Raw genomic sequence first — 21,624 nt, forward strand, 5'->3', positions numbered from 1 at the left:
GGGAAAAGGGGAAGGGGGGAGGGAAAAGGGGGAAGGGGGGAGGGAGCAGGGGAAGGGGGGGTGCGAGGGTGCGAAGGGGAAGGGGAGGGTGCGAAGGGGAAGGGGAGGGGGAGAAGGGGAAGGGAGGGGAGGGGAGAAGGGGAAGGGAAGAGGGAGAAGGGGAAAGGGAGGGGGAGAAGGGGAAGGGGGGAGGGAGAAGGGGAAGGGGGGGGAGAAGGGGAAGGGGGGGGAGAAGGGGAAGGGGAGGGTGCGAAGGGGAAGGGGAGGGTGCGAAGGGGAAGGGGAGGGGGAGGAGGGGAAGGGGAGGGGGAGAAGGGGAAGGGAAAGAGGGAGAAGGGGAAAGGGAGGGGGAGAAGGGGAAGGGGGGGAGGGAGAAGGGGAAGGGGGGAGGGAGAAGGGGAAGGGGGGAGGGAGAAGGGGAAGGGGGGGAGGGAGAAGGGGAAGGGGGAGGAAGGGGAGGGGGAGAAGGGGAACGGGAGGGGGAGAAGGGGGAAGGGAAGAGGGAGAAGGGGAACGGGAGGGGGAGAAGGGGAAGGGAAGAGGGAAGAAGGGGAAAGGGAGGGGGGAGAAGGGGAAAGGGAGGGGGGAGAAGGGGAAAGGGAGGGGGAAGGGGAGGGAGGGGGGAGAAGGGGAGGGAGGGGGGAGAAGGGGAGGGAGGGGGGGGAGAAGGGGAGGGAGGGGGGGGGAGAAGGGGAGGGAGGAGGGAGGGAGAAAGGAAGGGAGGGAGGGGGAAAGGGAGGGAGGGGTAAGGGGAGGGAGGGGGGGAGAGGAGGGGAGGGAGGGAGGAGGAGGGAGGGGAGGGAGGGAGGAGGAGGGGAGGGGAGGGGAGGAGGAGGGGAGGGGAGGGGGGAGAAGGGGAGGGGAGGGGGGAGAAGGGGAGGGGAGGGGGAGAAGGGGAGGGGAGGGGGAGAAGGGGAGGGGAGGGGGAGAAGGGGAGGGGAGGGGGAGAAGGGGAGGGGAGGGGGAGAAGGGGAGGGGAGGGGGAGAAGGGGAGGGAGGGGGGAGGAGGGGAGGGGGGAGAAGGGGAGAAGGGAGGGAGGGAGGGGAGAAGGGGAGGGAGGGAGGGGAGAAGGGGAGGGAGGGAGGGGAGAAGGGGAGGGAGGGGGGGGAGAAGGGGAGGGAGGGGGGGGAGAAGGGGAGGGAGGGGGGGGAGAAGGGGAGGGAGGGGGGGGAGGAAGGGGAGGGTTAGAAGGGGAGGGAGGGGGGGAGAAGGGGAGGGTTAGAAGAGGAGGGAGGGTGGGGGGGTTAGAAGGGGAAGGAGGGGGGGGGTTAGAAGGGGAAGGAGGGGGGGGTTAGAAGGGGAGGGAGGGGGGGGTTAGAAGGGGGAAGGGGGGGGGGGGGGGTTAGAAGGGGAAGGAGGGGGGGGGTTAGAAGGGAAGGGGGGGCGGGTAGAAGGGGGAGGGAGGGGGGGGTTAGAAGGGGAAGGAGGGGGGGGTTAGAAGGGGAGGGAGGGGGGGGTTAGAAGGGGAGGGATGGGGGGGTTAGAAGGGGAGGGAGGGGGGGGGTTAGAAGGGGAGGGAGGGGGGGGAGACGGAGAAGGGAGGGAGGGGGGGGTTAGAAGGGGAGGGAGGGGGGGGAGAAGGGGAGGGAGGGGGGGAGAAGGGGAGGGAGGGGGGGAGAAGGGGAGGGGGAGAAGGGGAAGGGGAGGAGGGGGGAAGGGGAGGGGGGGAAGGGGAAGGGGAGGGGGGGGAAGGGGAGGGGGAGAAGGGGAAGGGGGAGAAGGGGAGGGGGGAGAAGGGGAGGGTGGAGAAGGGGGGAGAAGGGGGGAGAAGGGAGAAGGGGAGGGGGGAGAAGTGGAAGCGGGAGGGGGGAAGAAAGGAAGGGGGAGGGAGGGAGAAGGGGAGTGGAAGGGGAGAGAAGGGGAGTGGGAGGGGGGAGGAGGGAGAAGGGGAAGGTGAGGGGGTAAGAAGGGGAGGGGGGAGAAGGGGAGGGAGGGGGGAAGGGAGGGAGGGGAAAGGGGAGGGAGGGGGGAGGGGGAAGGGGGAGAAGGGGGAAGGGGAGGGAGCGGGGAGGGGAGGGAGGGGGGAGGGAGGGGGGAGGGAGGGGGGAGGGAGGGGGGAGGGGAGGGAGGGGGAGGGAGGGGGGAGGGGAGGGAGGGGGGAGGGGGAAGGGGAGGGAGGGGGAAAGGGGGAAGGGTGGAGAAGGGGGAAGGGTGGGGAGGGGAGAAGGGGGAAGGGTGGGGAGGGTGGAGGGGAGGGGGATGGGGGTGAAAGGAGGTGGTGGGCAGAAGGGGCGGGGCAAAGGAGAAGGGGGAGAAGGTGGGTAAAGGAGAAGGGGAAGGTGGGTAAAGGAGATGGGGAAGGTGGGTAAAGGAGAAGGGGAAGGTGGGGAAAGGAGAAGGGGAAGGGAGGAGAAGGGGAAGGGGGGAGAAGTGGAAGGGGGAGAAGGAGAAGGAGGGGGAGAAGGGGTGGAGAAGGGGGAGAAGGGGGAGAAGGGGGAGAAGGGGTGGAGAAGCGGAGGGGAAGGGTGGAGAAGGGGAGGGGAGGGGTGGAGAAGGGGAGGGGAGGGGGGAAACGGGAGGGGAGAAGGGGAAGGGAGTGGAGAAGGGGAAGGGGGGGAGAAGGGGAAGGGGGGAGAAGGGGAAGGGGGGAGAAGGGGAAGGGGGGAGAAGGGGAAGGGGGGAGAAGGGGAAGGGGGGAGAAGGGGAAGGGGGGAGAAGGGGAAGGGGGGGAGAAGGGGAAGGGGGGGAGAAGGGGAAGGGGGGAGAAGGGGAAGGGGAAGGGGGGGGAAGGGGAAGGGGGGAGAAGGGGAAGGGGAAGGGGGGAGAAGGGGAAGGGGAAGGGGGGAGAAGGGGAAGGGGAAGGGGGGAGAAGGGGAAGGGGAAGGGGGGAGTAGGGGAAGAGGGGGGGAGTAGGGGAAGAGGGGGGGAGTAGGGGAAGGGGGCAGGAGAGGGTGAAGGGGGGGAGAAGGAGAAGTGGGGGGAAGGAGAAGTGGGGGGAAGGAGAAGTGGGGGATGGCTGAACGGGGGGGGTGGGAAGAGAGAGGCTGAACGGGGGCGGGGAGGAGGCTGAACAAGGGCGGGGTGGGGGGGGGGAGGCTGAACGGGGGCAGGGGGGGGGGGGGGGAAGGCTGAACAGGCCGGGCCCGGCGGCTGGGCCCAAGACTTCAGGCAGGGCCCGTCCACAGCACCAGATTTACAGGTAGGTGGCGTTGGGTCGGGTCGGGTCCGGGGTCGGGGGGGGAGCATGGGGCGGAGCCGGTCGGGGGTAGCTGGTTGGGAGCACGGGTCGGGTTGGGGGAGGGGGGGGAGGAGGGAGGGGGGGGAGGAGGGAGGGGGGTGGGGGGAGGGAGGAGGGAGGGGGTGGGGGGAGGGAGGTCGGGTCGGGGGGGGGGGGGGGAGCGCGGGTTGGGGCCAGTCCGGGGGGGGTCGGGTCAGGTCCAGGGACTGGGGGGGAGCGGGAGTCGGGTCGGGGAAGCGGGAGTCGGGTCCGGTCCGGTGGCAGGGAGGGCGGGTGGGGGGGGGGGGGAAGTCGAGTCGGGTCGGGAGGAAGCAGGAGCTGGGCGTGGGAGGAGCCTTATGCACGCAGCCCCAGTGAGGCCATTCGGCCAGGGCTAGGGGCTGCGTGCTTCGGGCCCCTCCCACACAGTTTTGAGCGCCTGGAGCTACTGCACATGCGCGCCCACTGTAGCGCGCATGTGCAGAGGTCCCGGCACTGTTTTCAGCGCAGGGACCGAGCTCCGCCCCCCACAGCTCGTGCTGCGCCGCGCCGAGGGCCAGAGGACCAGCAGGGAGCCGGAGAATCTGGAAGTTCTTTTTAGGTGCACTTTGTGGCGCGAAAAACGGGCGTCCAGGTCGGGGCTGCGCCGTTCCAGGCACGGCCCGGAACTTGGGCCCATTAAGTGGACTGCTTTGTCCTGAATGTTGTTGAAACAATTGTAGTGGTTCATGGCATAGTGTAGGAAATGCGGTCAGATTTTCCTGTGATTCGGCATATTCTCCTACCCAGCGGCAGTCTGTGGATATCTCAGAAGGAATAATTTACAATGAAAGGGAACCATGTCCATGCTTCACGGAGGTGGGATCCTCCACAGAAGATTGGGAGTAAAAAGCTAGGCTTGTCAAGAGATGCTGCTGAGAGTTATAGTTGGGAGAATTCCTAGTGATATTTACACTTTGTTTTAACTATTCCCCAGGGAGTATAATCTAAAGTTTTTAATTGGATACCGTCCTTTATTTTTTTAGTTAGCCACGGATGGCTATATTTTCTCTTACATCCTTTCTTCCTCACCGGAATATATTTTTCTTGAGAGTTGTGAAATACCTCTTTAAATGTACACCACTGTTCTTCAACCGTCCTACACTTCAATCTCGTTTCCCAGTCTACTTTACCCAACTCTGCCCTCATACTTTCATCGTCTCCTTTATTTAAGCTTAGTACGCTGGTTAGAGATCCAACTTTCTCACCCTCCATCTGAATTTGAAATTCAATCATGCTGTGGTCACTCATTCCTCAGGGATCCTTTACCAGGAGTTTGTTTATTAATTCTGTCTCATTACACAGGACCAGATCTAAGACAGCCTGCCCCCTGGTTGGTTCCATTACATACTACTCAAGGAACCCATCCCTTATGCACTCTATGAACTACTCCTCAAAACTACCCTGACCAATTTGATTTGTCCAATCAATATGGAGGTTAAAATCACCCATGCGTGATGCGCGCAATAAAGGTACAGCAGTTATCATGGGTGACTTTAATCGACATATTGATTGGGCTAACCAAACTGGTAGCAATGCGGTGGAGGAGGATTTCCTGGAGTGTATTAGAGATGGTTTTCTCGACCAATATGTCGAGGAACCAACTAGACTGGGTGATGTGCAATGACAAAGGACTAATTAGCAATCTTGTTGTGTGAGGCCCCTTGGGGAAGAGTGACCATAATATGGTAGAATTCTTTATTAAGATGGAGAATGACACAGTTAATTCAGAAACTAGGGTCCTGAACTTAAGGAAAGATAACTTTGATGGTGTGAGGCGTGAATTGGCTAGAATTGACTGGCAAATGATACTTAAAGGGTTGACAGTGGATAGGCAATGGCAAACATTTAAAGATCACATGGATGAACTTCAACAATTGTACATCCCTGTCTGGAGTAAAAATAAAAACGGGGAAGGTGGCTCAACCGTGGCTGACAAGGGAAATTAAGGATAGTGTTAAATCCAAGGAAGAGGCATATAAATTGGCCAGAAAAAGCAGCAAACCAGAGGACTGGGAGAAATTTAGAGGTGGTCAAAGGGTTTAATTAAGAGGGGGAAAATAGAGTACGAGAAAAAGCTTGCCGGTAACACAAAAACTGACTGCAAAAGCTTTGAGAGATATGTGAAGAGAAAAAGATTAGTGAAGACAAACGTAGGTCCCTTGCAGTCAGATTCAGGTGAATTTATAATGGGGAACAAAGAAATGGCAGACCAATTGAATAAATACTTTGGTTCTGTCTTCACGAAGGAAGACACAAATAATCTTCCGGAAGTACTAGGGGACCAAGAGTCTAGTGAGAAGGAGGAACTGAAGGATATCCTTATTAGGCGGGAAATTGTGTTAGGGACATTTATGGGATTGAAGGCCGATAAATCCCCGCGGCCTGAGAGTCTGCATCCCAGAGTACTTAAGGAAGTGGCCCTAGAAATAGTGGATGCATTGGTGATCATTTTCCAACAGTCTATCGACTCTGGATCAGTTCCTATGGACTGGAGGGTAGCTAATGTAACACCACTTTTGAAAAAGGGAGGGAGAGAGAAAACGGGTAATTATAGACCAGTTAGCCTGACATTAGTGGGGAAAATGTTGGAATCAATCATTAAGGATGAAATAGCAGTGCATTTGGAAAGCAATGACAGGATCGGTCCAAGTCAGCATGGATTTATGAAAGGGAAATCATGCTTGACAAATCTTTTGGAATTTTTTGAGGATGTAACTAGTAGAGTGGACAGGGGAGAACCAGTGGATGTGGTGTATTTGGACTTTCAAAAGGCTTTTGACAAGGTCCCACACATGAGATTGGTGTGCAAAATCAAAGCACATGGTATTGGGGGTAATGTACTGACATGGATAGAGAACTGGTTGGCAGACAGGAAGCAGAGAGTCGGGATAAATGGGTCCTTTTCAGAATGGCAGACAGTGAGTAGTGGAGTGCCGCAGGGCTCAGTGCTGGGACCCCAGCTATTTACAATATACATCAATGATTTAGATGAAGGAATGGAGTGTAATATCTCCAAATTTGCAGATGACACTAAACTGGGTGGCGGTGTGAGCTGTGAGGAGGACGCTAGGAGTCTGCAGGGTGATTTGGACAGGTTAGGCGAGTGGGCAAATGCATGGCAGATGCGGTATAATGTGGATAAATGTGAGGTTATCCACTTTGGGGGCAATAACACGAAGGCAGAATACTATCTGAATGGTGGCAGATCAGGAAAATGGGAGGTGCAACGAGACCTGGGTGTCATGGTTCATCAGTCATTGAAAGTTGGCATGCAGGTACAGCAGGCAGTGAAGAAGTCAAATGGTATGTTGGCCTTCATAGCTAGGGGATTTGAGTATAGGAGCAGGGAGGTCTTACTGCAGTTGTACAGGGCCTTGCTGAGGCCTCACCTGGAATATTGTGTTCAGTTTTGGTCTCCTAATCTGAGGAAGGATGTTCTTGCTATTGAGGGAGTGCAGTAAAGGTTCACCAGACTGATTCCTGGGATGGCTGGACTGACATATGAGGAGAGACTGGATCAACTGGGCCTTTATACACTGGAGTTTAGAAGGATGAGAGGGGATCCATAGAAACATAAGATTCTGACGGGACTGGACAAGTTAGATGCGGGAAGAATGTTTCCGATGTTGGGGAAGTCCAGAACCAGGGGACGTAGTCTTAGGATAAGGGGTAGGCCATTTAGGACTGAGATGAGGAGAATCTTCTTCACTCAGAGAGTTGTAAACCTGTGGAATTCCCTGCCACAGAGTTGTTGATGCCAGTTCATTGGATATATTCAAGAGGGAGTTAGATATGGCCCTTACAGCAAAGGGGATCAAGAGGTATGGAGAGAAAGCAGGAAAGGGGTACTGAGGAAATGATCAACTATGATCTTATTGAATGGTGGTGCAGGCTCGAATGGCCGACTCCTGCACCTATTTTCTATGTTTCTATGATTAGTGCTGTTCCCTTTTTACAAGCCCCCACTATTTCCTGGTTTATGCTCCGACCAACAGAGTTGCTACTGTTAGGGGACCCACCAGTGACTTTTTCCCCCTTATTGTTCCTTATCTCCACTCAAACTGTTTCAACGCCCTTATCATTTGAGCCAATATTGTTTCTCACTATTTCAGTGATTCCATCCTTTATTAATAGAGCTACCCCACCTCCTTTTCCTTTCTGTCTGTCCTTCCGATTGTCAAGTAACCCTGAATATTTAATTCCCAGTCCTGGTCACCTTGCAACCAGGTCTCTGTAATGGCTATCAGATCATACCCGTTTGTCTCAATTTGTGCCGTCAACTCATCTATTTTGTTGCAAATGCTACGTGCATTTAGACAAAGTGCCTTTAAAGTTTGTTTTTTCCTGCTTATTTCTTCTCTCCTTCAAACTCACTTTCTTTATTTTTGCTTGCTAATTTCAGCTTTACTCCCCTCCCTATTGAATCTATTTTCAGGTTCCCATCCCCCTGCCAAGCTAGTTTAAACCCTTTCCAACAGCACTAGCAACCGCGCCCCCCCTCCGCCCCCCACCACCCCCGCAAGCGAGGATTTTGGTCCTGGCTCTGTTGAGGTGCATCCCGTCCGGCTTGTACAGGTCCCACCTCCCCCAGAAGCAGTCCCAATGCCTCAAGAAACTAAAGCCTTCCCGCCTGCATCATCTCTCCAGCCACGTATTCATCTGCTCTATCCTCCTATTTTTGAACTCACTAGCTTGTGGCACTGGGAGTAATCCAGAGGTTATTACCTTTGAGGTCCTGCTTTTTAATCTCTCTCCTAGCTCCTAAACTCTGCCTGCAGGACCTCATCCCATAGACAGGCTAAGTGAGTGCCAAAAATTTGGCAGATGGAGTATAACGTTGGAAAGTGTAAGGTCATGCACTTTGGCAGAAAAAAATCAAAGAGCAAGTTATTATGTAAATGGAGAAAGATTGCAAAGTGCCGCAGTACAGCGGGACCTGGGGGTACTTGTGCATGAAACACAAAAGGATAGTATTCAGGTACAGCAAGTGATCAGGAAGGCCAATGATATCTTGGCCTTCATTGCAAAGGGCATGGAGTATAAAAGCAGGGAAGTCTTGCTACCGCTATACAAGATATTGGTGAGGCCACACCTGGAATACTGCGCGCAGTTTTGGTTTCCATATTTACGAAAGGATATACTTGCTTCGGAGGCAGTTCAGAGAAGGTTCACTATGTTGATTCCGGGGATGAGGGGCTTGACTTATGAGGAAAGGTTGAGTAGGTTGGGCCTCTATTCATTGGAGTTCAAAAGAATGAGAGGTGATCTTATCTTAACATATAAGATTATGAGGGGGCTTAACAAGCTGGATGCAGGGAGGATGTTTCCACTGATGGAGACCAGAACTAGGGGGCATAATCTTAGAATAAGGGACCGCCCATTTAAAACAGAGATGAGGAGGAATTTCTTCTCTGAGGGTTGTAAATATGTGGAATTTGTTGTCTTGGAGAGCTGTGGAAGCTGGGACATTGAATAAATTTAAGACAGAAATAGAGAGTTGCTTGAGCGATAAGGGGTTATAGGGAGCGGGCGGGGAAGTGGAGCTGAGTCCATGATCAGATCAGCCATGATTTTATTGAATGGCGGAACAGGCTCGAGGGGCCGTATGGCCTACTCCTGTTCCTATTTCTTATGCTCTTATGACTGCCACTGGAACTGCTTCAGCAATAGTGTCCCAGAGAGAGGACTTTAAGCTGAGGTGGAGCCCCATGGTTACTTCCTTGGAGATACTTCAGCGAGGAGTTAACTCTTGCAGCAGAGGAAGGGAAGGGAGAAAATTAAGAAAAAAAAAGATATGGCTGAAAAACAACCAACAGCACTCAAATCTATTAACACATGACAATCACAGATTATCAGCTGCATCAAAGAGCCAGCAATGGCTTTCTGACCTTGAGGGGACATGGACAGAGTGTATCTCAGTTGTGCTTTGAAGAAACATGTATTCCAAAGGTTGAAACACTCAGTAACGGGTTCAAGTTTCCCTGTAGATGGGTTTGTATCTGTGGTGTAAACATGGAAGGTAGCCCTCGTTCCTTGATTAAAGCAATTATTTCAAACAATTCATTATCCCCTTCAGGCACTGCAGCTCTAGAGACCAATTCAGAATCACACATTTGTGCCACTAGATTAACAACACATCACTGTATTGCTGACAATACAATTCTGCGTTCCGAGATTTTAAAAAGATTTAGTGACATAGAAGAGGGCTTCCACGGACTACTTTGTATTTAGTCTTCTACATGCACTGCTTTTGGTCTTCACGGTGATGGATTTTTAATTGATCCCTTTTGCAGCTTTAGAATGCTGATTGTCAGGAAGAATTATATCCAGAAAATGTAACCACAATCTGCACACATGGTAGTATTCACACAGGATCCTTTCAGCTTCAGATCTGTAGTTTCAATTTACCATGGAGATGTGTGTCTCCTGTGGGGATTTCGATGTCCCTGACAGCACCTGCATGGTAGTCCAGCCTGTGTTATCATATTGTAGTGGTAAGGATGTGAAGTTCGTGGCTGACCCAAGCATCTGGGGGAACTCTTTCCCGCCACCAACCCCCCCACCCCTTCCCGAGGGTCGTCACTGAAGTCAGTGGGAGATGCAGACCTCCATTTAGGTGGCCCTGGGGCCAGCTCCACACTTGAAGAACAAAAAAGGCTTTGGAGCTTGGAAATCCCTGGTGGAGCACAGCACTAACAGCAGCAAAAGAGACTATATTACAATTGACTAGTCTCAGATTGCGTCTCCAGCAGGCAATTAAAAGGGGTGCACGATATGCACCACTTACAATTTATTAAGTGCTATAATTAGAACTCCGATTGGGATCCCAACAAATTAGGTTTTTGCCTTTGTAATTTTTTTTAAAAAAAAACAATTAAAAAATCCTCTTGCATAGAGCAAAGACCCGAATTCTTAGCTCGCATCACCCTCTGGCATGATACTATAGCACTTATGTTTATACAGCAGCTTGCACCGACCTCATCACATTGAGATGTCTTAAAGCACTTCACAGAATGAATTACAGTACTTTTGAGGTACAGTGACTGCAATGTGGGCAATACAGCAGGGGAGCTGTTATTCTGGTGTAGCTAACAAAACCACGTTACTGAGAGAAACTACGAGAAAAGTCCAAGAAGCCCAATCCATTCAGTCAACAGTGCAACCTCGTGCAACATTCGCCCACCTCCAAACCACACAAATTCACAGGAGAGAATAAAACATGTGGCCAATTCAGCAAACACCTTGGGAATTCCTTCCCAGTTTCCTAAGGTAATCAAGCAAAACTCCAGGAGTCCACAGTGGCACACAACTCCTTGTAATCACAGCTAACAAGAATATTGCCCTCCATAGCTGGAAATGTCTTTTCCTCGGGAAGTTGCAAAGATCCTTTCACAGCTCAGCAGTTTGTTTGTGTAAATATCCTGAGGATAAATACTCGCTGGCATCTAACCGAACTCTCTGCCTATGGGTTTTAACATATTTATTACATAGCTATCTACCCATCAATGTATAATATATGAAAAGTCTTGGATATTCTTGTTAATGTCACACTTTCTTCCTGTAACACTTATCCCATCAAAGTTTGGACTTACCATGAACAGATTCACAGGAGATCTGCTGGTATATATAAAAAGTTTTGCATCTCGTGCACACCTCCTGTAAATGTCACACCTACTTCCTAGGAGTGTGAAGTAATAAGCTGCTGTATAAACACAAGTGTTGTAGTATCATGCATTTCTGAGATCTCCTGGCATGCTAGCGTCCCTCCAGATGAGAGAGATGAGGTCATGCATTCGCGCCAACAGTGCCTCTCCACCATACTTCAGTGCCTCAATGGGGATTCCATCTGCTCCCATAGCCTTGTTGTTCTTAAGCTGACTTATGGCTTTTCCTACCTCGTGCAGTGTTGGGGTTTTACTGAGGTGGTGGTGGGACCATTTCCCATACCTCGGGAGCCTGCTATCAACAGGAGCAGACATTGACGACGAGATTGAACATCGCCTCCAGTGCGCCAGTGCAGCCTTTGGCCGCCTGAGGAAAAGTGTGTTTGAAGACCAGGCCCTCAAATCCACCACCAAACTCATGGTCAAAAGAATGGTACTAGAATGGTACCAGGGATGAGGGACTTGAATTACATTGAGAGATTGTAGCAGCTGGAGTTGTTCTCCTTAGAGCAGAGAAGGTTAAGGAGATTTGATAGAGGTATTCCAAATCATGAGCTAGGCAGGGGGATGGGAACCAGAGAATAGATTCAGTGGGGAGTGAAGCAAAGTTGGAAATGGGCAGCAGAAAAGTAGAAAGTGAATTTGGAAGACAGAGGAAACAAGGGCTGGAAAATAGATAACAAGGGAGTTTGGCACCACTGAATGGTATATATTTCAATGCAAGGAGTATAGGGAATAAGGGAGATGAGCTGAGAGCACAGATAGACACTTGGGAGTATGATGATATAGCCATTACTGAGACATGGCTGAAAGAAGGACAGGTATGGCAGCTCAACATTCCTGGTTACAGGGTTTTCAGACAGGATAGAGAGGGGGGGTAGAAAAGGAGGGGGTGCAATATTAATTTAAAAAAACAATTACAGCTGTGAGAAGGGATGATATGTTAGAGGGGTCATCAAACGAGACCATATGGGTTGAATAGAAGAACAAAAAAGGGGCAATCACACAACTGGGAGTGTACTATAGACCCCCAGTCAGAGGGAGATAGAAGAACAAATATGTGGGTAAATTGCTGCGAAGTGCAAAAATGAGAGAGCTGGGGGATTTCAACTGCCCTAATATTAACTGGGAAAAAAGCAGTGTGAATGGTACATAACGTGCGGAATTCCTAAAAATGCATTCAGGAGAACTTCTTTAGCCAGTATGTAACAAGCCCAACAAGGGAGGGGGTGGTTCTGGACTTGGATTTGGGGAATGAAGAGAAGCAGGTGGGAGAGGTATCAATGGGAGAGCATTTTGGTGCTAACGATCATAATTCAATAAGATTTAGGGTAGTTATGGAAAAGGACAAAGTTGGACCAGGAAAAAAAGGTCTCAATTGGGGTAAAGCCAATTTTGCTGAGCTAAGATGGGATTTGGCCAAGGTGGACTGGAAACAGCTACTTGATGGTGAATCGGTGTCAGAGCAGTGGGAGGCATTCAAGGAGGAGATCCTGAGGGTACAGAGCAAATATGTTCCCTTAAAAAAAAGGATGCAGCTAAAAAATCTAGAGCCCCCCTGGATGTCAAGGGATGTACAGGGTAAGATAAAGAAAAAAATGGAAGCTTATGACAGATTCCGAGAACTCAATACTGCAGAGCCTCGAGAGGAGTATAAGAAGTGCAGGGGTGCAATTAAAAAAGATATCAGGAAAGCAAAGAGAGAGCATGAAAGAATGTTGGCAAGTAAAATCAGGAAAAACCCAAAGATGTTTTAATACATTAAGAGCAAGAGGATAACGAGAGAAAGAGCGGGAATTCGTAATCAATACTTTGCATCTGTTTTCACAAAAGAGAGGGGTGATGCAGACTTTGCAATGAGGGAGGAGGAGTGTGAAATGTTAGACCAGATAAACATAATGAGAGAAGAAGTATTAAGGGGCTTAGCAGCTTTGAAAGTGGATAAATCCCCAGACCCGGATGAAATGTATCCCAGGCTATTAAGTGAAGCAAAAGAGGAAATAGCAGAGGCTCCGACCATCATTTTCCAATCCTCTCTGGCTACAGGTGCGGAGCCAGAGGATTGGAGGACTGCTAATGTTGTACCTTTGTTTAAAAAGGGAGAAAGGGATAGACGAGTAATTACAGGCCAGTCAGCCTAACTTCAGTGTTGGAAAATTATTGGAAAAAATCCTGAGGGACAGGATAAATCTTCATTTGGAAAGATATGGATTAATCAAAGACAGTCAGCATGGATTTGTCAAAGGAAGGTCGTGTCTGACTAACTTGATTGAATTTTTCAAGGACGTAACCAGGAAGGTCGAAGAGGGTAGTGTGTATGATGTAGTGTATATGGATTTTTGCAAAGCTTTTGATAAGGGGTACCACAAGGCAGACTGGTCACGAAAGTAAAAGCCCATGAGATCCAGGGCAAAGTGGCAAGTTGGATCCAAAATTGGCTCAGAGGCAGGAAGCAAAGGGTAATGGTTGATGGGTGGTTTTGTGACTGGAAGGCTGTATCCAGTGAGGTTGCGTAGGGCTTAGTGCTGGGTGGCAGGACTGTAGTAATACCCGCCCTCCTGTATGGAATAGAGGCATGGACGATGTACAGAAGACACCTCAAGTCGCTGGAGATATATCACCAACGATGTCTCCGCAAGATCCTGCAAATCCCCTGGGAGGACATGCGCACCAACATTAGTGTCCTCGTCCAGGCTAACATCCCCAATATTGAAGCACTGACCACACAATCAGCTTCGCTGGGTAGGTCACATAGTCCGCATGCCAGACACGAGACTCCCTAAGCAAATGCTTTATGCGGAGCTCCTTCATGGCAACTGAGCCAAAGGTGGGCAGCGGAAACGTTACAAGGACACCCTCAAAGCCTCCCTGGTAAAGTGCGACATCACCACTGACACCTGGGAGTCCCTGGCCGAAGACCGCCCTAGGTGGAGAAAGTGCATCCGGGAGGACGTTGAGCTCTTCGAATCTCAACGGCGAGAGCGTGAAGAGGTCAAGCGCAGGCAGCGGAAGGTGCGTGTGGCAAACCAGTCTCACCCAATCCTTCCCTTGGCGAATGTCTGTCCCACCTTTGACAGAGTCTGTGACTCTCGTATTGGACTGTTCAGCCACCAAAGAACTCACCCCAGGAGTGGAAGCAAGTCTTCCTCGATTCCCAGGGACTGCCTAGTGCTGGGTCCCTTGCTTTTTGTGGTATATATCAATGACTTGGACTTGAATGTTGGGGGTATGATTAAGAAGTTTGCAGATGACACTAAAATAGGCTGTGGTTGATAATGAAGAAGAAAGCTGTGGAAGATATCAATGTACTGGTCAGGTGGGTGGAACCGTAGCAAATGGAATTCAATCCAGGTAAGTGTGAGGTAAAGTATTTGGGGAGGTCTAACAAGGCAAGGGAATACACATTAAATGATACGACACTGAAAAGTGTAGAGGAACAAAGGGACCTTGGAGTGCAGGTCCAAAGATCCCTGAACGTAGCAGGTCAGGTAGATAAGGTGGTTAAGGCGGCATATGGAATGCTTGCCTTTATTAGTCGCGACATGGAATACAAGAGCAAGGAGGTTATGCTTGAACTGTATATAATACTGGTTAGGCCGCAGCTGGAGTACTGTCTGCAGTTCTGGTCACCACGTTACAGAAAAGATGTGATTGCACTGGAAAGGGTGCAGAGGAGATTTACAAGAATGTTGCCTGGGCTGGAGAATTTTGGCTATGAGGAAAGATTGAGGAGGCTGGGTCTGTTTTCTCTGGATCAGAGGAGGCCGAGGGGAGACCTGATTGAGATGTATAAAATTATGAGGGACCTGGATAGTGGATAGGAAGGACCGGTTTCCCTTGCCAGAGGGGTCAACAACCAGAGGACATAGATTTAAAGTAATTGGGGGGACGTTTAGAGGAGATGGGAGGGGAATTTCTTCACTCAGAGGGTAGTGTGGGTCTGGAATTCACTGCCTGAAAGGGTGGTAGAGGCGGAAACCCTCACCACATTTAAAAAAGACTTGGGTGTGCACTTAAAAGTGCCGTAACCTACAGGGCAAGAGCTGGAAAGTGGGATCAGGACGGATAGCTTTTGGTCAGCCGGCGTGGATGCGATGGGCCAAAATGGCCTCCTTCCATGCTGTAAATTTCTATGACCCAGAAGGGTCAGTAACTGGAGGCGACATGAGGAAACATTTTATTGTGCAATGAGTTGTTGTGATCAGGAATGCACTGCCTGAAAGGGTGGTGGAAGCAGATTTAATGGTAACTTTAAGAGAATTGGATAAATACTTGAAGGAAAAAAAATACACTGATACATGGAAAGAGCCAATACGTGGGACGAATTGGATAGAGCTGGCACAGGTATTATGGGCTGAACGTTTCCTACATTACAACAGTGACTACACTTCAAAGAAGTACTTCATAGGCTAAGCGTTTAGTGCCATCCTGAAGTTGTGAAAGGCAATATATAAATCGTCTTTTTTTTACTTCTATGCTGTATTATTCTATGATTCTATAAGTGCATTTACCTTGCTGCTGCATCATGGTGTTAAGTGATGGTTGCTGGGGTTTTGGAGGTTGCATGCCAGGTGTTAGAAAGTCCAGACTGATGTTAACACTTGGGTCTGACCAGGTGGAAGGCAAACATGGCTTGATTGCTTTCTGGTTCTCCTGCATATTTTGCATGGGGACAGTATTCGGCCTTGACAAAGGCGTTGGCAACATCTGCAAGGGCTGAAAGAGAAACACACTAGTTTGTTAATTGCACAAAACATTTAAAACTGGGTGGCTCTTTTCCCTCCTCGCTTTCTTCCCCTAGATCCCCTTACTCCCTGCTAAATGTACTGACCCATGTGGCACAAAACCACACAGATTAGAAGGTCCTAGGGTTAATTGCTGGTCTATGATGAGTTAGCTGATCAAGCAGTTATGCTGCTTCAGTTGGCGTCAGCTGGGTCCGTGCTTCTCGGTTACTATCCAGTGACCTGTGCCTGAAAGGACGCGTGTATGGATGTTGGTCAAGAACAATTTTGAGCTGGTTCTGAGGCCCGCCAGTCAGACAGCCTGCTGACACTTGCTGTTTAAGCACACCCATGAAAAATGAGGTACAGACGGCACCTGTGAAACTGTGAATCTACTAGTCAGAGCTTTCGGGAGAGACAAGAGGAGAAAATCACAAAACAAACTAAGCAACTGTTGACATGTGCACAAATGTAGAAGTTAATAGTTACATTTATTTTAACCCTTCACAGTGAGCTATCAAATTATTTTTGTGGTGACTGGGATGTGATTTCTTATCTTCTCAAGGGCCTGTGAAACTTCCTCCATAAACCCCTTCACATCCTCGCTCAGTCTACTCAAAACCCTTCTCTTCAGGCTTTTAGTCACCTCTCCTAACTTTCCTACTAAGGTCCATGAAGCACCTTGGAACGTTTAAGTTAAAGTTAAAGTGCTACATAAGGCGTGGGGCTATTGTTGTAGTAGTCAATAATAAATGGCCATCCTTTCAAAAAGCGCAATAACCTGAGTAATATAGGGACCGCCTAAGAAGAAGATCAAGTATGTTAAATATTATACGTACCTTCCAGTATTTTGTGCATAACTTCACTAATCACCAAAAAGCACAAGTTATAAGCAACACTATCACAGCTCTAGTGCCGAATGACATTTGCTGAGCTAAGTGGGAATCCATCAGTAATACAACAATGTTGTTACTAGCCATATTAACACTCTGCAGGGAAAATTGCACTTGGGCTGATGAATACTTGTGTAAAACAATTAGTTCATCATTATTTCTAGTAATGACTAATTCTAGTCTTTCAGCCGAGTGTTCTTACAGCTCAAAATGCTCACTCCACCTGCAAACGTACACCCTGCTAAATGTACTGTACCATGTAGCATTAAGCCATACAGACGAGAAGGTCCCAGGGTTGAAAAAGTAAATCTGTAACTACTGAAAACAGAAAATGTTGGAAAATTCACACTAGGTCCAGCAACCTTTCAGGTGGACATCATTCATCAGAACTAGGTAACATCAACAGCCAAGACATAACTGTTCTTTTCTCTTTGACAATCTGCTCTGTGCATCTTTTCCCTTCAGATCTCTCCAGTTTTTTTCTCTCTAAGTACCTCCGGACATTTCTCACAGCTCAAAACATTAACATGCCCACCATTGCACTTCACTGAAATCCAAGTGACAGCCCTTTAAGCAGAGCTGGCAACCAACACTCTCCTGAACTGCTGTCCCCGACATTTCATATCCAACATAAAAAATAAATCAAGCTCGGACAGCCGAGCTCTAACCTATATAGGGTACTAACTCCTGGTCACAAACTTGCACCCACCTGGGATCTGGATATGGACATACTGGAACCAGTGACAGCTATGGTGTTGGCAGCTGACACAGCAAAGTTCATGCTCTGGGATGAGGTCATGGTTGACTGCAAACCAGACGTCAGATTGAATAGCTCCATGGCAGCTGGAGGAGGTTGGACAGGGGCATGTTGCATGTTGTTGTAAGGGTCCCCACTTGACATGCCGGTCTGGTTGGACTGAACTTGGTTGAAGGTACTCCATTCACCAAAATCGGCGTTCCCACTAGTTGGTGTGCCTGCAAGTAAGGGGGTAACAGTGAATGAAATAAGCAGTGTGCAATGAACCAGAATCAATGCAACCAGACATGCTCAGCTTATATCTATAGATAGCAGCACTTCTGGACCATCCCTTCCCCTTTTGCATATTTTCATTAGTTTTAGCAAGGTACACAAAAATACTATATTAAATCACATATAAACCTCTCACCCCCCTCCCCCCAAAAGGTTTCAGTTGGGGGGTGTGGCTTATATACATGTTAAATTTTCATCCTCTCAAGTTTGAGATGCAGCCAATGACTGGAAAAACAATTTCTTCTTAATTTCAAATATGTCAGTAACTTCTACTTGATCTCTTATTTGACGTGGCAGACGTTGTGTAAGAATGTATAGCTATATTTTTGTGTGTGTGAATAAAGAAAAAGACTTGCATTTATATAGCTCTTTTCACAACCACGGGACGTCTCAAAGCGCTTTACAGCCAATGAAGTACTTTTGGAGTGTAATCTCTATTGTAATGTGGGAAACGCGGCAGACAATTTGCATACAAGCAAGCTCCCACAGGCAGCAATGTGATAATTACCCAGATTATCTGTGTTTTTGTTATGTTGATTGGAGGATAAATATTGGCCAGGATACCGAGGATAACTCCCCTGCTCTTTTTTGAAATAATACCATGGGATCTTTTACGTCCACTTGAGAGAGCAGACGGGACCTCGGTTTAACGTCTTTATATCTAGGCTGACGGTTCAGTGCAGTAGTGAGCAAATGCCGCACTGTCTGAAGTACCGTTCTTCAGATGAGACGTTAAACTGTGAGACCCTGACTGCCTGTCCTTGTAGACATTAAGGATCTGAGAGTCGTGGCACTATTTGAAGAAGAGCAGTAAGTTCTCCCAGTGTCTAAACATTTCTCTCTCTCAAACACCACCAAGCACAGATTATAACTGGTCATTCATCCTAGTTTCTGCGTGGGGGAGCTTGCTGTGCACAAAATGGCCGTCAAGCTGTCACCATACTAGTCATTGCAATGCAAAGTAATTCTCTGTTTATGAAGTGGGCCAAGATGCTTGAGGCACATGATCAGGATGCTATGTTATAAAATCTGAAGTTAAAATTAAAAAGGATAGCGAGAGGAGCGAGAGAACCGAAGAGAAAAAAAGGATGACAGAGCAAGTGAAGTAAATGTTTAAATATTTTTATGCAAAATTGTGTTTTGAATGTGATCAGGGCTAACATTACAGTAACAAGAGCTATTCCTGTTAATATTACAAAAGGCATTCAATGTTTCTCAATGACCTGGGTGACAAATGTCCACGATGCTCCCAGGATTCGCAGTAAAATTGGATCTAGACTCAGCAAAGTAGTCCTGACTGTAAACCGTCAGCAAATAGGATTTCAAAGAAATGCAGCTAATCTATGTAAAATAAAAGTCCACTTGTACTGTTTGTCAGAATCATTTTCTTCAGATCCCAAGACTTCATTCCCATATAATAGCAGGTTAAACTGTTCATTTTATTAACAGCTGCAGAAAGGGCAGGCCTTAACCATCCACCCATTTAGTAAAAGCTAAGGGCATAGCTAGTAAATTTATCAAAAATGAAAACAGCATCTGCTACCCATCATCATTTCCTGACAGTAGATTTTAGGTGAAACTGAACCCTGACAAATTTTCTCACCATATCTTCCTCTCAAAAATAAATACTCACGTTCGACACAGCTAGCATAAAGAGGCTGCAGGAGGACATAGACAGGCTAAGTGAGTGGGCAAGAATTTGGCAGATGGAGTATAATGTTGGAAAGTGTGAGGTCATGCACTTTTGCAGAAAAAAAATCAAAGAGCAAGTTATTATTTAAGTGGAGAAAGATTGCAAAGTGCTGCAGTACAGCGAGACCTGGGGATACTTGTGCATAAAACACAAAAGGATAGAATGCAGGTAAAGGCAAGTGATCAGGAAGGCCAATGGAATCTTGGCCTTTATTGTAAAGGGGATGGAGTATAAAAGCAGGGAAGTCTTGTTACAGCTATACAGGGTATTGGTGAGGCCACACCTGGAATACTGCGTGCAGTTTTGGTTTTCATATTTACGAAAGGATATATTTGCTTTGGAGGCAGTTCAGAGAAGGTGTACTAGATTGATCTTGGAGATGAGGGGACTGACTTATGAGGAAAGGTTTAATAGTTTGGGCCTCTACTCATTGGAATTCAGAAGAATGAGAGGTCATCTTATAGAAATATAAAAGATTATGAGGGGGCTTGACAAGGTGGATGCAGAGAGGATGTTGCCACTGGTGGGGGAGACTAGAACTAGAGGGCATGATCTTAGAATAAGGGGCCGCCCATTTAAAACTGAGATGAGGAAAAATTTCTTCTGAGGGTTGTGAATCTATGGCATTCGCTACATCAGAGAGCTGTGGAAGCTGGGTCATAAATTTATTTAAGACCGAAATTGACGGTTTCTTGAGCGATGGGGGGGGGGGGGGGGTGAGGGGTTACGGGGAGCGGGTGGGGAAGTGGAGCCGAGTCCATGATCTTATTGAATGGTGGAGCAGGCTCGAGGGGCCTTATGGCCTACTCCTGCTCCTATTTCTTATGTTCTTATGTTTAGGGCTGTATCCAAGGGGTCGTTGTCCGTCTGAACCATCAGCAGGCTATTCTGCTATCGATGCACCATAGACAAGCCAATTCAATCATCACCAAATGTCCACCAAATTTTCACAGGCTTTTGTGCGTGTTGTCATCAGGCGCAAAAGCTTTGGCTGATATTTTGTTTTATCCGTCGTAATCCCGGAACACAGTCCTATTTTAACACCCAAAGTATTGCGAAGGGAGTTTGATTAAGTGAGCATGGGCCAGGGATGGTCTAGTATGTCTCAGTACCACACCCAGAGGTGCATTTACTCATGTAGGCACCGGGAAGGTCTCAAACAAGAGCTGTCTTTTTTTTTGGAAAATGGTGCGAGGGGGAGCGGGAAAGAGGGAAGACATAGGAACCAGTAGTATGTTTGGTGCTTATATTGCTGAGGCATATTGGGCTGCAGCTCCCCGCCCTATGAGCACTGAAGCCTGTTCAACACTGTTCATTGCTGCACAGTAACACATTCCCAAAGCATACCTTTTTCTTATTTGCATTTGGACTGTGAGCGACAGTATTTATTGCCCCGATGGCATTAATAGTCAACTACATAATGTGAAGCTGGAGTCACATGTAGGCCAAACCAGATAGGAGTGGAAATAGTCCCAATATTGAGACAGAGTGGGTGATGTTTTACTCTGGATCTGCATCAGACAGTGAATATTGTATTCAAGGGCCACACCTTGAATATTGTGTACAGTTTTGGTCTCCTAATCTGAGGAAGGACGTGTTTGCTATTGAGGGAATGCAGCAAAGGTTCACCAGACTGATTCCTGGGATGGCATATGAAGAAAGACTGGATCGACTAGGCTTATATTCACTGGAATATATAAAATTCTGACGGGATTGGACAGGTTGGATGCAGGAAGAATGTTCCCGATGTTGGGGAAGTCCAGAACCAGGGGGTCACAGTCTAAGGGTAAGGGGTAAGCCATTTAGGACCGAGATGAGGAGAAACTTCTTCACTCAGAGAATTGTGAACCTGTGGCATTCTCTACCAGAGAGTTGTTGAGGCCAGTTTGTTAGATATATTCAAAAGGGAGTTAGATGTGACCCTTACGGCTAAAGGGATCAAGGGGTATGGAGAGAAAGCAGGAATGGGGTACTAAAGTTGCATAAAATGATCAGCAATGATCATATTGGGGCTCAAAGGGCCAAATGGCCTATTCCTGCACCTATTTTCTATGTTTCTATGGATGTTGGGAATGTTCCACTTCCCAGCACCAACATCCCTTACCTCGATGAGCACAACAGTGGTCATTAAAACAACAAATTACAATATATACTTTACGTATACAGTCGTTTGAAAAGCCTAAACCATGAGATCAATCTGAGGGGAAAGATCCTGATGAAATAACTGTGGAACCGAAAGACTTCATCCAAGAACCTTGTGGCTTTCTCATCAAAAGGCAATTACCAGGTGCCTGAAATGAACGTCCCATTACCCAGCACGAACATCCCTTACCTTGATGCATATGAAATTCACAAAAAAATTAAAATAAATGTCCTCTTTCAAATCAGCAGATATTATTCTGCTTCATTGACATCACAAC

The 21,624-nt window shown here is 48.5% G+C and overlaps 1 protein-coding gene across 5 annotated transcripts in view; it reads right to left on the reverse strand.

Annotated features, from left to right (window-relative positions):
* clint1a (clathrin interactor 1a) overlaps positions 1–21,624 on the reverse strand; it is a 215,066-nt gene that overhangs the window by 18,897 nt on the left and 174,545 nt on the right. For 3 of the 5 annotated variants that reach the window (XM_070878585.1, XM_070878582.1, XM_070878583.1), the window contains 3 exons: positions 17,191–17,456; positions 15,376–15,580; positions 9,089–9,199 (listed from right to left, as the gene is read on the reverse strand). In XM_070878585.1, coding sequence (XP_070734686.1) covers positions 9,089–9,199; positions 15,376–15,580; positions 17,191–17,456 — 582 coding nt within the window. The remainder of the gene's footprint in view (positions 1–9,088; positions 9,200–15,375; positions 15,581–17,190; positions 17,457–21,624) is intronic. The other 2 variants (XM_070878586.1, XM_070878584.1) reach the window with 1 other exon arrangement.

The sequence above is a fragment of the Pristiophorus japonicus genome, chromosome 4, assembly GCF_044704955.1.
Source record: "Pristiophorus japonicus isolate sPriJap1 chromosome 4, sPriJap1.hap1, whole genome shotgun sequence".
NCBI lineage: Eukaryota > Metazoa > Chordata > Chondrichthyes > Pristiophoridae > Pristiophorus > Pristiophorus japonicus.